Here is a 12,638-nt window from a genome sequence, read left to right on the forward strand (position 1 = left end):
AGCCGCATTGCTATGAGTCTGGAGTTATTGTTAGCCCAACCAGATAAGGGTGGCAGATTAACTTCCCTGAAGGACATAACGAACCAGATAGTTATAGGATTCAGCCCTCTGTCTCTATATATGTGTTCTTTGAGGATTGTTAATTTTGTGAGCCCCTGATATAGCTGTCCCAATTGATGCGTGGTATCAACCAGCCCGATATTAGTTCCTTTGACTATGACATGCTGCAATGACAGTGGTTGATGCCTCTCCGAAACAATGGATAAGATTTTAAGTCCTCAAAACAAATTCCCTGGCACAGATGTAAAATAGGGCTCCATATCTTTAGTCTTCTGCTGAAAGGAACCACATCTTTCTTTGTACATGAAGGGGGGGGGGGGGGCATGGGGGAGAGGGAGAGAATAATAAATGAATAATTATTTCTGTTTCTATGATACCCAGTCTAGAATGGCCTGTTCTCTGGCTGATCAAAGATCAGCCATGATCTTATTGAATGGCGGAGCAGGCTCGAGGGGCCAGATGGCCTACTCCTGCTCCTAGTTCTTCTGTTCTTATGTTCCTCAACATCTTGGTGCAGAAAACCATCCCGTATGGATTCCATGAATTCCTACTCTACGGGATTGTTACTAATTTGATTCTCCGAATCTATATACAGATGAAAGTCACCCATAAGTACAGATGTTCCTTTATTGTTTGCATCTCTAAATTTGGCACAGCGATTAGCGCTTCTGCCTCAGCGCCAGGGACCGTGGTTCGATTCTGGCCTCGGGTGACTGTCTGTGGAGTTTGCATGTTCTCCCCGTGTCTGTGTGGGTTTCCTTAGGGTGTTCCTGATTGCTTCCACAGTCCAAAGATGTGCTGGTTAAGTGGATTGGCCATGCTAAATTGCCCCTGAGTGTTCAAAGATGTGTAGATTAGGTGGATTAGCCATGCTAAATGCTGTGGGTGATGGGATAGAGTGAAGGGGAAGGCTCTTTTGGAGAGTCGGTGCAGACACGATGGATTGAATGCCTTCATTCTGCACTGTAAGGATTCTATGGTTTCTGTTTAATGTCACCCCCAACATCAACACTACAGTTTGGGGGTCTATATACAACCCCACTAACATTTTTTGCCCTTTAGTGTTTCTCAGTTCTACCCATACAAATTCCATATTGTTGGGAGTTAAATATCCTCCTTCACATTGCATTAATTTCCGCTTTAACTAACAACGCAACTCCACCACCTTTTCTTCTTGTCTATCCATCTTAAACACTGAATATCCCGGGACGTTCAGTTTCCATCTCTGGTCATTTTGCAGCTATGTCTCTGTAATACTGACAATATCACACCCATTTACTTCTATTTGCGCGATTAATTCATCAACTTTATTGTGAATCCTCTGCACATTAAGGCACAAAGCCTTAAAGCTTGTCTTTTTCACATTCCTTGTCCCTTTCGCATTATTTTTCAACATGGCCCCTTTTGATTCTGGCCCTTGATTTCTCTGCCTATCAGTTTTCTTATTCCCCTTCCTGTCTTTTGTTCTTGTCTGTGTTTTCCCCCTCCCCTGACTCTTTTCATATGTTACCATCCCCCTGCCATTTTAGTTCAAAGTCTTCTAACCACTGAGGACATTAGCCCAGTCCTGCCCAAGTGTAACCTGTCCAGTTTGTACTGGTCCCACTGGTCCAAAACAGGTTCCAATGTCCCAGGAATTTGAAACCTTTCCCCCGCACCATCTCTTCAGCTGCATATTCATCCTACATATCGTACTATTGCTGCTCTAACTGGCACATGGCACTGGTAATAATCCTGAGATCACTACCATTTGAGGTCCTACTTTTCAACTTAGTTCCTAACTCCCTATATTCTGCTTTTATTCCTTTTATTGCCTATGTTGTTTGTACCACGACCACTACTGTTCACTCTCCCACTCCAGAATGTCCTCGAGATGCTTTGAGACATTCTTGACCTGGGAGGCACATACCATCTTGGAGTCCTGTTTGCAGCCACAGAAATGTCGATCTATTCCCGTGACAATTGAATCCCCTATAATTATTGCATTCCCACACTTTTTACTCCTTCCCTAAGCAGCAGAGGCAACTGTGGTGCAATGAATTTGGATGTTGCTGCTTTCCCAAGTGGCAATAACCCCAATGGTATCCAAAGAAGTATTTATTTTGCAGGGAAATGGCCACAGTAGAATACTGCACTACTTGCCTAGTCCTCCTGCTCTGCCTGGTGGTCACCCATTCCCTTCCTGCCTGTGGAGTCTTAGCCTACTGTGTGACCACCTCTCTATAAGTGCTATCCACTATTCTCTGCCTCACGGATGTTCCACATTGTCCCTAGCCACTGATCCAGCTCTAAAACCCAGGATTCCAGGGACTCCTTGCATACATGCTGGCCCAGGCCCTGGAAGTGTTCCCAGCTTCCCACGTAGAGCAGGAGGTGCTTACCACAGTTTTAAGCTCTCCTGCTATGACTTACCCAATTAAATTAAACCTTTTGGAAGATACTTAAAATCAAATAATATCAATTACTCCAGGACCCTTCTTCCCTGGCCCTTGCTACTTTACAAACTATAAGCGATAAAATTAGTAAATACTTCCCTGATCTTACTCACCCAATCAGCTGCTCTCAGTTGTCCCATGTCACTTCTGAATCTTGATGTCACCTCAGGAGCTCCAAACTGTAAGCGAGCACTCAGATTTCTCACTGCACTCTTGCACTTTTTTCACTATCCCTACATTCAGCCCTCTCCCTTGTAGCCTATACTCCACCTCTAGGTGCTGCTGGCTGACTGTCTATCCTGGTGCCCTTCTCTCGCACTCTCCTCTAGGTTCTGCTCGCAAGCATGCGCATATTTTCCCCCTGAAGATTAATCTAAAATCTAGCTCCGTGATCATATGTTCTGAATGACCTAATGAGATTAATTTTATGAATTTGAGCTAAGTTGCTCTGAGATGAATTTGGTTTTTGAAATGCATTCTGTCTCAAGACCTGAGCTCAAACTACCCATCAAGAAAAAGCAATCAACATCACCTTCTCAAGATAAAGTTTATTGGACCAAGACATGGGGACTTGTTTTTCAGTGCTTTTTTAAAACTCCTTAGGATGTGAAGCAGCTAAATTTGACTGACAATCCAGCCTGGAAAGGTGACAAGGCCAATACAAAAGGTGACAAGTATGAGGATCTGCAGCGTGCTGCTTTCATCTGTCCCGTGGTTGGTTTGGAGATGAATGGACGACAAAAGTGAGTGGTTTGAATTTTATTTATCTTTGACATTAGGCCTGTGCTACTGGTGGGAATTACAGGCACAAATGAATGTAACTAATGCATTTACATGCAAATACATTTCACTAATGGGCTGTAGACAACACAAATGTTTGGTTATTATACAAAATAAAAAAATCTTCTGCCAGGACAACTTTCAGTGACCGTTGAAGCAGGGACTCGGCTGGTCCCCAAGTCTGTAGAAACCCTCTTAAATTGACTGCTTAGTGCGGCCCAAAATGCTTCTCTGCTGTCTAGTTTTTTTTCCTTGTGGTGTTAGCTTTGTTCCATTGCTATTTCACCGTCATTCTAGGAAGAAGATAATGGCGATTATTCCTGTGGTGACAATAGACCCAAAGTTGCAGAATCAATATTTCTCCCAGAGAACATGAATTATTCCTATAACTCCATCTTGATATTTGCAATTGTTCCATAAACCAAGAGGTTCCTCTGGTATTCGTCTGTCGATTAGCGATTGAAAGAGGAAACATTTGAATCAACACACAATTGGAAGAGCACTTGAACACATTATCAGCTGGTTAACAGCAAAACTCCAGTAATCTACTCCTGACGGAGATGATCTGGGAGACTTGAGTTCAAAAATATTTATCAAGCAATTATTGCACAGAAGGACAATGAAATTGACTGAGCTGTATTAGCAACACTCCCTCTCCCCCTTTCCATGCCGTCCCACCCTCCAACCATGAGACCCCCTGTTCTGTCTTCCCCATCCTGTCCCCCTCTTCCATCTCCCCTGTACCACCTCTCTCATTACCTCTACATTTAGAATCTAGGTCAAGTTTGAAAAGGTTTCTTGTTATGACCACATTGATTTCCTTACAGATTTTGCTACCTCCGTGCCTGTGGCTGTGTCTTCTCGGAACGTGCAATGAAAGAGATAAAGACTGAAGTTTGTCACAAGGTAGGAAATTGGAAAGCTATCTGCACTAGACTGTAAGACTTGCTGAATGTTTACAATAAGAGTACAAATACGCCTGGTTGGAGAAAACAATTTCTGCCTCTTTGAAAAATTCCTTTTGCCTCCAGTTCAATATTCAGACTGGTTGCCTGCTCTCATCAACCTATCATTATTATCTTTCCTCACGATACCTAGGCTCTCCAGTATAAATTTAAATTTTCATTACAACCTTTTTGCATTTGCAAATCGTTGCTGCTTATTTTCATCTTCACAATACTTTTTAAACTATCAATTATAGCCTTGACAATTGTACTAAATGCAGACTGTTTGGGGGGGTTGTAAATCCAGAAGGTTGTTGATTTGACTGCTAATCACCCGTCAGTATGGGAGCCTTTGTGAGGTGGAACTGTGCCAGGCCCAGAACTGAGAGGTTGATGGATCAAGACCATCCTCTGCTATTTACATTCACATTCGCATCAAGAAGAAATCCTCTGCCGCTATCCAGTAGCAGATCACGATTTTGACTGTTCCTCCTGTGGCCTAGTGGTATAGGTCACTGAACTGGTAATCTGTAAACCTAGGGCAATGCTCGGAGGTTCCAGGCTCAAATCCCACCACAGTAGATGGTAAACCGTCCTGTGGTAGGTATGGGTGAGCTAAAGAATTTCTAACAGCGAGTGGATGTTTTAAATGTAGAATTTTAATTTTGGTTCACTAATGAAAATTAATTTGCCTTCAGGCTCCACTTGACTTGTATCCAGTGTGTAGCAGAGTATTTTTCAACTAGTTTGTCTGTTTTATGTTGAATTGTTCACAAAGTAATTGGTGCTGAGAGTTTGGAGAATCATACCATTCCTTTTGAATGGTTTTGCAGGAGCAGTGGTCTCAGAAAGGCTCTCGTGCTGGTTTAGAGTTGTGACCCCACTGTTGGCAATACAAATGTGCTGGGGCCCATAAATTGCAGTGTCCGTGGTGGCTATGAAATTGATCTTTTTTGAGTTTGAGCAGTCAAGGGTTCTAGGGAAGATGGTGATTTAGTCCAAAGAAAGGGAAGTACTTTGCAAAAATGACCCCCGCACCCCCATCCCTCCACCGCTCCCTGCATTTCGCTTTCCCTTTAATCGACCAGAAATTGTGTAGTTTGGAGCAGAGAGTTGCACAGACAGTTTACATGAGAGGGCAAATCTGATTGTGGAGAGGTGTGAGATTTTCCATTTTGGATTGAAGAAAAGCAAATTGGAATATTTGTTCATGTTGAGAAACCAGAAGCTATGGAGGAGGAAAAGGATAGATAGGTCATACACACAAACTACTGAAAGTGAATGCACAGGTGCAAAAACTGATAAAGAAGGCCTTGATCATGGGATCTGGATTACAAAGAGGAGCCAGTTATGTGTCAGTTTGCAGGGCCTCGTACGGACTATATTTGTAGTTCTGCTTTCAGTTCTGGACACTGCATGTCAGAAAGGATGCACTGGCCTTGCAGCACAGATTAACCAGATTCATAAGGGAGGGGGGTGGCCTGGTGGTATTATTGCTGGACTATTAATCCAATGTTCTGGGGATCCAGGTTCGAATCCCGCCACAGCAGATGGTGGAAATTGAATTCAATTAAAAAATCTGAAATTAAGAATCGACTGATGACCGTGAAACCATTGTTGATTGTTGTAAAAGCCCTTTAAGGAAGGAAATCTGCTGCCTTTACCTGGTCTGGCCTACATGTGACTCCAGAGCCATGTGGTTGACCCTCAACTGCCCTCTGAGAAATGACCTAGCAAGCTGCTCATTTCAAGAGCAACATGGATGGACAATAAATGCTGGCTAGCCAGCGACACCCATGTCCCACCAACAAATAAAAATATACCAGAGTTTGAAGGATTAAATTATGAAGACAGGTTGTGGAACCTTGAGTTCAGAATGTTGATGGGTGATCGACTCGAGGTGTTTAAATTGATAAAGGAATTTGATAGAGTAATTGCAGAGAAATATTCTTCTTGAAGGGCAAGGCTGGCAGAAGTAGGGAACCCTGGATGACTCGGGATATAGAGGCCCTGGTCAAGAAGAAAGAGGCACATGACATGCATAGGCAGCTGGGATCAAGTGAATCCCTTGAAGAGTATAGGGGGTATAACAGTAGAGTTAAGAGAGAAATCAGGAGGCAAAAAGAGGACATGAGATTGTTTTGGCAGATAAGGCAAAGGAGAATCCAAAGAGCTTCTACAAATACATAAAGGGCAAAAGAGTAACAAGGGAGAGAGTAGGGGCTCTTGAGGATCAAAAAGGTCATCTATATGTGGATCCACAAGAGATGGGTGAGATCCTAAATGAATATTTCTCATCAGCATTTACTGTTGAGAAAAGCATGGATGTTAGGGAACTTGGGGAAATAAATAGTGATGTACATATTACGGAGGAGGTGGTGCTGGAAGTCTTAAAGCGCATCAAGGTAGATAAATCCCCGGGACCTGATGAAGTGTATCCCAGGACATTGTGGGAGGCTAGGGAGGAAATTGCGGGTCCCCTAGCCGAGATATTTGAATCATCGATAGCCACGGGTGAGGTGCCTGAAGATTGGAGAGTGGCAAATGTTGAGCCTTTGTTTAAAAAGGGCTGCAGGGAAAAGCCTGGAAACTACAGGCCAGTGAGCCTCACATCTGTGGTGGGTAAATTGTTGGAAGGTATTTTGAGAGACAGGATCCTAGGCATTTAGACAAGCAAGGAATGATTAGGGACAGTCAGCATGGCTTTATGAGTGGAAAATCATGTCTCACAAATTTGATTGAGTTTTTTGAAGGGGTAACCAAGAGGGTAGATGAGGGCAGTGCAGTTGATGTTGTCTACATGGACTTTAGCAAGGCATTTGTCAAAGTACCGCATGGTAGATGTTGCATAAGGTTAAATCTCACGGGATCCAGGGTGAGGTATCTAAATGGATACAAAATTGGCTTCTTGACAGAAGCCAGAGGGTGGTTGTAGAGAATTGTTTTTCAAACTGGAGGCCTGCGACCAGCGGTGTGCCTCAGGGATCAGTGCTGAGTCTACTGTTATTTGTCATTTATATTAATGATTTGGATGAGAATATAGGAGGCATGGTTAGTAAGTTTGCAGATGACACTAAGATTGGTGGCATAGTGGACAGTTAAGAAAGTTATCTCCAATTGCAATGGGATCTTGATCAATTGGGCCAGTGGGCTGACGAATGGCCGATGGAGTTTAATTTAGACAAATGCGAGGTGATGCATTTTGGTAGATTGAACCAGGGCATGACTTACTCAGTCAATGGTAGGGCATTGGGGAGAGTTACAGAACAAAGAGATCCAGGGGTACAGGTTCATAGCTCCTTGAAAGTGGAGTCACAGGTGGACAGAGTGGTGAAGAAGGCATTCGGCATGCTTGGTTTCAATTTTTTCAGAGGGTGGTGAGTATCTGGAACAAGCTGCCAGAGGTAGTAGTAGAGGTGGGTACAATTTTGTCTTTTAAAAAGCATTTAGATAGTTACATGGGTACGATGGGTATAGAGGGATATGGGCCAAATGCGGGCAATTGGGATTAGTTTAGGGGTTTTTTAAAAAAAGGGGGCGGCATGGACAAGTTGGGCCAAAGGGCCTGTTTCCATGCTGTAAACCTCTATGACTCTATGCTGGGGAATCCATGGTGTCATTTTAAAGTTAGAACTCAGCCATTTAGGAGTGAAATCAGAAAGCACTTCTTCAGATAAATGGCAGTGGGAATCTGGAATGCTCTTCCCACAGTGGGTTACTTGAAATTTTGAAGAGTGCTAGAATACTTTGTGTTTCTGGGTAGATAAATGGTTTTGAGATGCAGATTACCCATGATCAAACTGAATGATGAACCTCATGGGAGGTTAGTTAGGAAGGTTCAGTCGCTAGGTACACATGGGGAGGTAGTAAATTGGATAAGACACTGGCTCAATGGAAGAAGCCAGAGAGTGGTTGTGGAGGATTGCTTCTCTGAGTGGAGGCCTGTGACTAGTGGTGTGCCACAGGGATCGGTGTTGGGTCCATTGTTGTTTGTCATCTATATCAATGATCTGGATGATAATGTGGTCAATTGGATCAGCACGTTTGCTGATGATACAAAGATTGGAGGTGTAGTGGACAGTGAGGAAGGTTTTCAAAGCTTGCAGAGGGATTTGGACCAACTAGAAAAATGGGCTGAAAAATGGCAAATGGAGTTTAACGCAGACAAGTGTGAGATATTGCACTTTGGAGGGACAAACCAAAGAAGAACGTACAGGGTAAATGGTAGGACTCTGAAGAGTGCAGTTGAACAGAGGGATCTGGGAATACAGGTACAGAATTCCCTAAAAGTGACGTCACAGGTGGATAGGGTCGTAAAGAGTGCCCTTGGTACATTGGCCTTTATAAATCGGAGTATCGAGTATAAAAGTTGGAGTGTTATGGTAAGGTTATATAAGGCATTGGTGAGGCCGAATTTGGAGTATTGTGTACAGTTTTGGTCACCTAGTTACAGGAAGGATGTAAATAAGATTGAAAGAGTGCAGAGAAGGTTCACAAGGATGTTGCCGGGACTTGAGAAGCTGAGTTACAGAGAGAGATTGAATAGGTTGGGACTTTATTCCCTGGAGCGTAGTAGATTGAGGGGAGATTTGATAGAGGTATATAAGATTTTGATGGGTATAGATAGAGTGAATGCAAGCAGGCTTTTTCCGCTGAGGCTAGGGGAGAAAAAAACCAGAGGGCATGGGTTAAGGGTGAAAGGAGAAAAGTTTAAAGGGAATATTAGGGGGGGCTTCTTCACGCAGAGAGTGGTGGGAGTGTGGAATGAGCTGCCGGATAAAGTGGTAAATGCTTTTAACATTTTAACATTTAAGAAAAACTTGGATGGGTTCATGGATGAGAGGGGTGTGGAGGGATATGGTCCAAGTGCAGGTCAGTGGGACTAGGCATAAAATGGTTCGGCACAGACAAGAAGGGCCAAAAGGCCTGTTTCTGAGCTGTAATTTTCTATGGTTCTATGATGAAATGGCCTCTCCAAGCTGGATGGCCTACTCCTGCTGTTATGTTCAGTTCGATAATGTTCCCTTAGCTGAAATATTTATAATTGTTCACTGAAGAATCTTGCATATTCATTCGAGTTTCTGCAAACACGCTTCTGGAATTATTACTTTTGTTTTCAAAAGTGGAGTTAGCTGCAGTTCAGCCTTTTCCCTTCCATTTGTTAAGATTTATCTGTTGTTCTGTTTATGATCCTTTTCAAGCTCATTTCAAAGTCGAGGCTTGATACGATCAGTTAGTACGCCATTTATATCACGTACTGTCTTCAGAAGGATCCTTGTAATACAAATCACGTTGCATAGGGAAGTGACTACAAGTGGGCCTATACCTCAACCAACCCAAGGGGCCAACAGCATGGTAGTTTTGAATGAGGAAGGCATCCCTAAGTAATTTTGAGGTTGAATGTTAAAACAAGAGATTTGTGTAAGTTTTGAAATGATTTTTTAATACATCAATATTCTACTGTAGGGCAGCACAGTGGTTAGCACTGCTGCCTCACAACGCCAGGGGCCCAGGTTCGATTCCTGGCTTGGGTGACTGCGGTGTTTGCATGTTCTCCCCCTGTCTGCATGGGTTTCCTCCGGATGCTCTGGTTTCCTCCCACAGTCTGAAAGACGTGATGGTTAGGTGGATTGACCATGCTAAATTCTCCCTTAGTGTACCCGAACAGGTGCCGGAGTGTGGTGACTCGGGGATTTTCACAGTAACTTTATTGCAGTGTTAATGTAAGAAGCATAAAAAAAACTTTACAGAATGGATCAAATGGCTGGCCTTGAATTTTTCGATTTTGAAAATCTATCATCCTGATTTTTGCATTGTATTTTACAGTCATTATTGGACTACGTTTTAAGTGTTTCAGCACCATCTGTATCATTGTGTGGATTTATATATGGCATGTACTGCTCCAGGGCTGTGTCTTGCAGCTGACACAGTAAGAAGCCTCACAACACCAGGTTGAAGTTCAACAGGTTTATTTGGTAGCACAAGCCACAAGATTTCAGAGCGCTGCTCCTTCATCAGGTGAGTGGGAGTCGTGTTCACAAACAGGGCATATAAAGGCACAAACTCGATTTACAAGATAATGGTTGGAATGCGAGTCTTTACAGGTAATCAAGTCTTAAAGGTACAGACAATGTGAGTGGAGAGAGGGTTAAGTACAGGTTAAAGAGATGTGTATTGTCTCCAGCCAGGACAGTTAGTGAGATTTTGCAAGCCCAGGCAAGTTGTGGGGGTTACAGATAGTGTGACATGAACCCAAGATCCCGGTTGAGGCCATCCTCATGTGTGCATATTCGTGAAGGCCGCCTTGGAGAACACTTACCCGAAGATCAGAGGCTGAATACCCGTGACCGCTGAAGTGTTCCCCAACAGGAAGAGAACACTCCTGCCTGGTGATTGTCGAGTGGTGTTCATTCATCCGTTGTCGTAACGTCTGCATGGTCTCCCCAATGTACCGCACACATAAGGACGGCCTCAACCGGGATCTTGGGTTCATGTCACATTATCTAACCCCCACGACTTGCCTGGGTTTGCAAAATCTCACTAACCGTCCTGGCTGGAGATAATACACATCTCTTTAACCTGTGCTAACCCTCTCTCCACTCGCATTGTCTGTACCTTTAAGACTTGATTACCTGTAAAGACTCGCATTCCAACCATTATCTTGTAAATCGAGTTTGTGTCTTTATATGCCCTGTTTGTGAACACAACTCCCACTCACCTGATGAAGGAGCAGCGCTCTGAAAGCTTGTGGCTTGTGCTACCAAATAAACCTGTTGGACTTTAACCTGGTGTTGTGAGACTTCTTACTGTGCTTACCCCAGTCCAACGCCGGCATCTCCACATCCTGCAGCTTGTACAGTTCTCTGTGCAAATGTAGCAGGATTCCATCTCAAAATTCTCAGAATAGGCCTGAAGCATTAGATTCCCTGAGCTGTTGCAAAGTCAAACTCCTGCAAGTCACTGCGAGCAGTTGCCTATATTTCAGAACCCGATGCTAAAATGGCAAAATACAATAAGCCAACTTGTAGCATTATGACTCATCCAAAGATTAATTCAGTTATATTGCCAAAATTGCTTTTATTAAAACAGTTCCATATACAGTAAGTGTAGACTTCTCTGAGTGAATGTAATAGCTCATCATCTATATTTGAATAGAAGGGCAAGTAAAAATCTCAAGGGTCTTGTAATTTGAGAAGGCAGCAGCGAAGGATGACATAATTGAGCAGTTTAAAAGTATAGTTACTCTTGTAACAATTTGTTGTATTTCCTATTTATTCCAATAACTTCTAAACAATTCAATGAAATATCAGGTTCCTGCCAGAAATGTACGATAGCCAGTCGTGCTGCACCTTTGTATCAAAGAAACTTTTTGCTATCTGGTCTCCTATCAGCCATTACTGATGACCAAGCTCTATCACTGGAGTTTTATACAAAACACTCCAATATTTTCATTAATACCATTTTCCAAGATAGTTTATGCAGTAACATAACTTCCTGCTGCTCATTTTGTATTCACTAAGTGCCTTGCTTATGCTCAGGAATTAATTACTTCTTGATGTGTAGTTACTAGTTTATGTAAGCAAATTATGACAACCAATTTGTTCACAGCAAGGTCCCACATCAATAACATAAAAGACCATTTAATCTATTTTGGTAATGTTGGTTGAGGGACAACTTGTGGCTCGATCCTGGAGAATGTCTTCTGTCAATGATATGTAAGTAATTATATTACTAACATTAGGGATAAACAGGAAGAGGGCATTGATTACTTAAGTACCTTAAGCTCATACAAAGAAAGCCGCCTGGGGCACAGGGTGTTGGTTAGGGAGGCAGCAGACATTTGTGATATTGCATTCTGTAAATAAAGCAGGTATTAAATAAAAGATTGGTGTCTGGTTCCCTACTTCACCATCTGCCTTCAGAATGAATTAACATGGTAGCAGGGGATGGTTGCCTGAAGTTGAAGATGGGAAGCTAAGAATTGTTTTTCAGATAGTAGGTTGTAATCTGAGTTATAGTTTCTGGCTGAAAGCAAGTGTAAATTGTCAGGGTATGATTGCCCACCGATGTTCCCTGAATCTGAATGTCGTGAACAGTGAAAAACTGAAGTGCATGTGTGGGTATGACATATCTTTACTCAAGAGAAAACAGAGGTATGGCTTTGCATTGTCACTTAACAAAAGGAAAATCGGAAGCATGTATTTTGTGAGCTGGATGCCTGTCAGTTGGATACTGATGAAGGTTTGGACTTTCTATTCTGGATGAAATTTACAAGAAGGATGATCTGATAGGTGCCTACAAGTCATGGCCAGACTTTGATAGATTTGGAAAGATGTAGTAGTCAAGAAAGATACCAAGGTATATGGCCTCTGTTTACATAGGTATAAACAGAGGCCATAGCTTAATTGGATTATATAAT

The 12,638-nt window shown here is 42.8% G+C and overlaps 2 protein-coding genes across 2 annotated transcripts in view; one reads left to right on the plus strand and one right to left on the minus strand.

Moving 5' to 3' along the window:
• Positions 1–12,638, minus strand: part of gcnt7 (glucosaminyl (N-acetyl) transferase family member 7) — a 420,025-nt gene that overhangs the window by 374,718 nt on the left and 32,669 nt on the right. The window lies entirely within an intron of this gene.
• rtf2 (replication termination factor 2) overlaps positions 1–12,638 on the plus strand; it is a 166,301-nt gene that overhangs the window by 22,687 nt on the left and 130,976 nt on the right. Inside the window, exons 4-5 of the mRNA XM_078236308.1 lie at positions 3,099–3,238; positions 4,103–4,181. Coding sequence (XP_078092434.1) covers positions 3,099–3,238; positions 4,103–4,181 — 219 coding nt within the window. The remainder of the gene's footprint in view (positions 1–3,098; positions 3,239–4,102; positions 4,182–12,638) is intronic.

Source organism: Mustelus asterias, chromosome 20 (genome assembly GCF_964213995.1).
Source record: "Mustelus asterias chromosome 20, sMusAst1.hap1.1, whole genome shotgun sequence".
In the NCBI taxonomy this organism is placed as follows: Eukaryota; Metazoa; Chordata; class Chondrichthyes; order Carcharhiniformes; family Triakidae; genus Mustelus; species Mustelus asterias.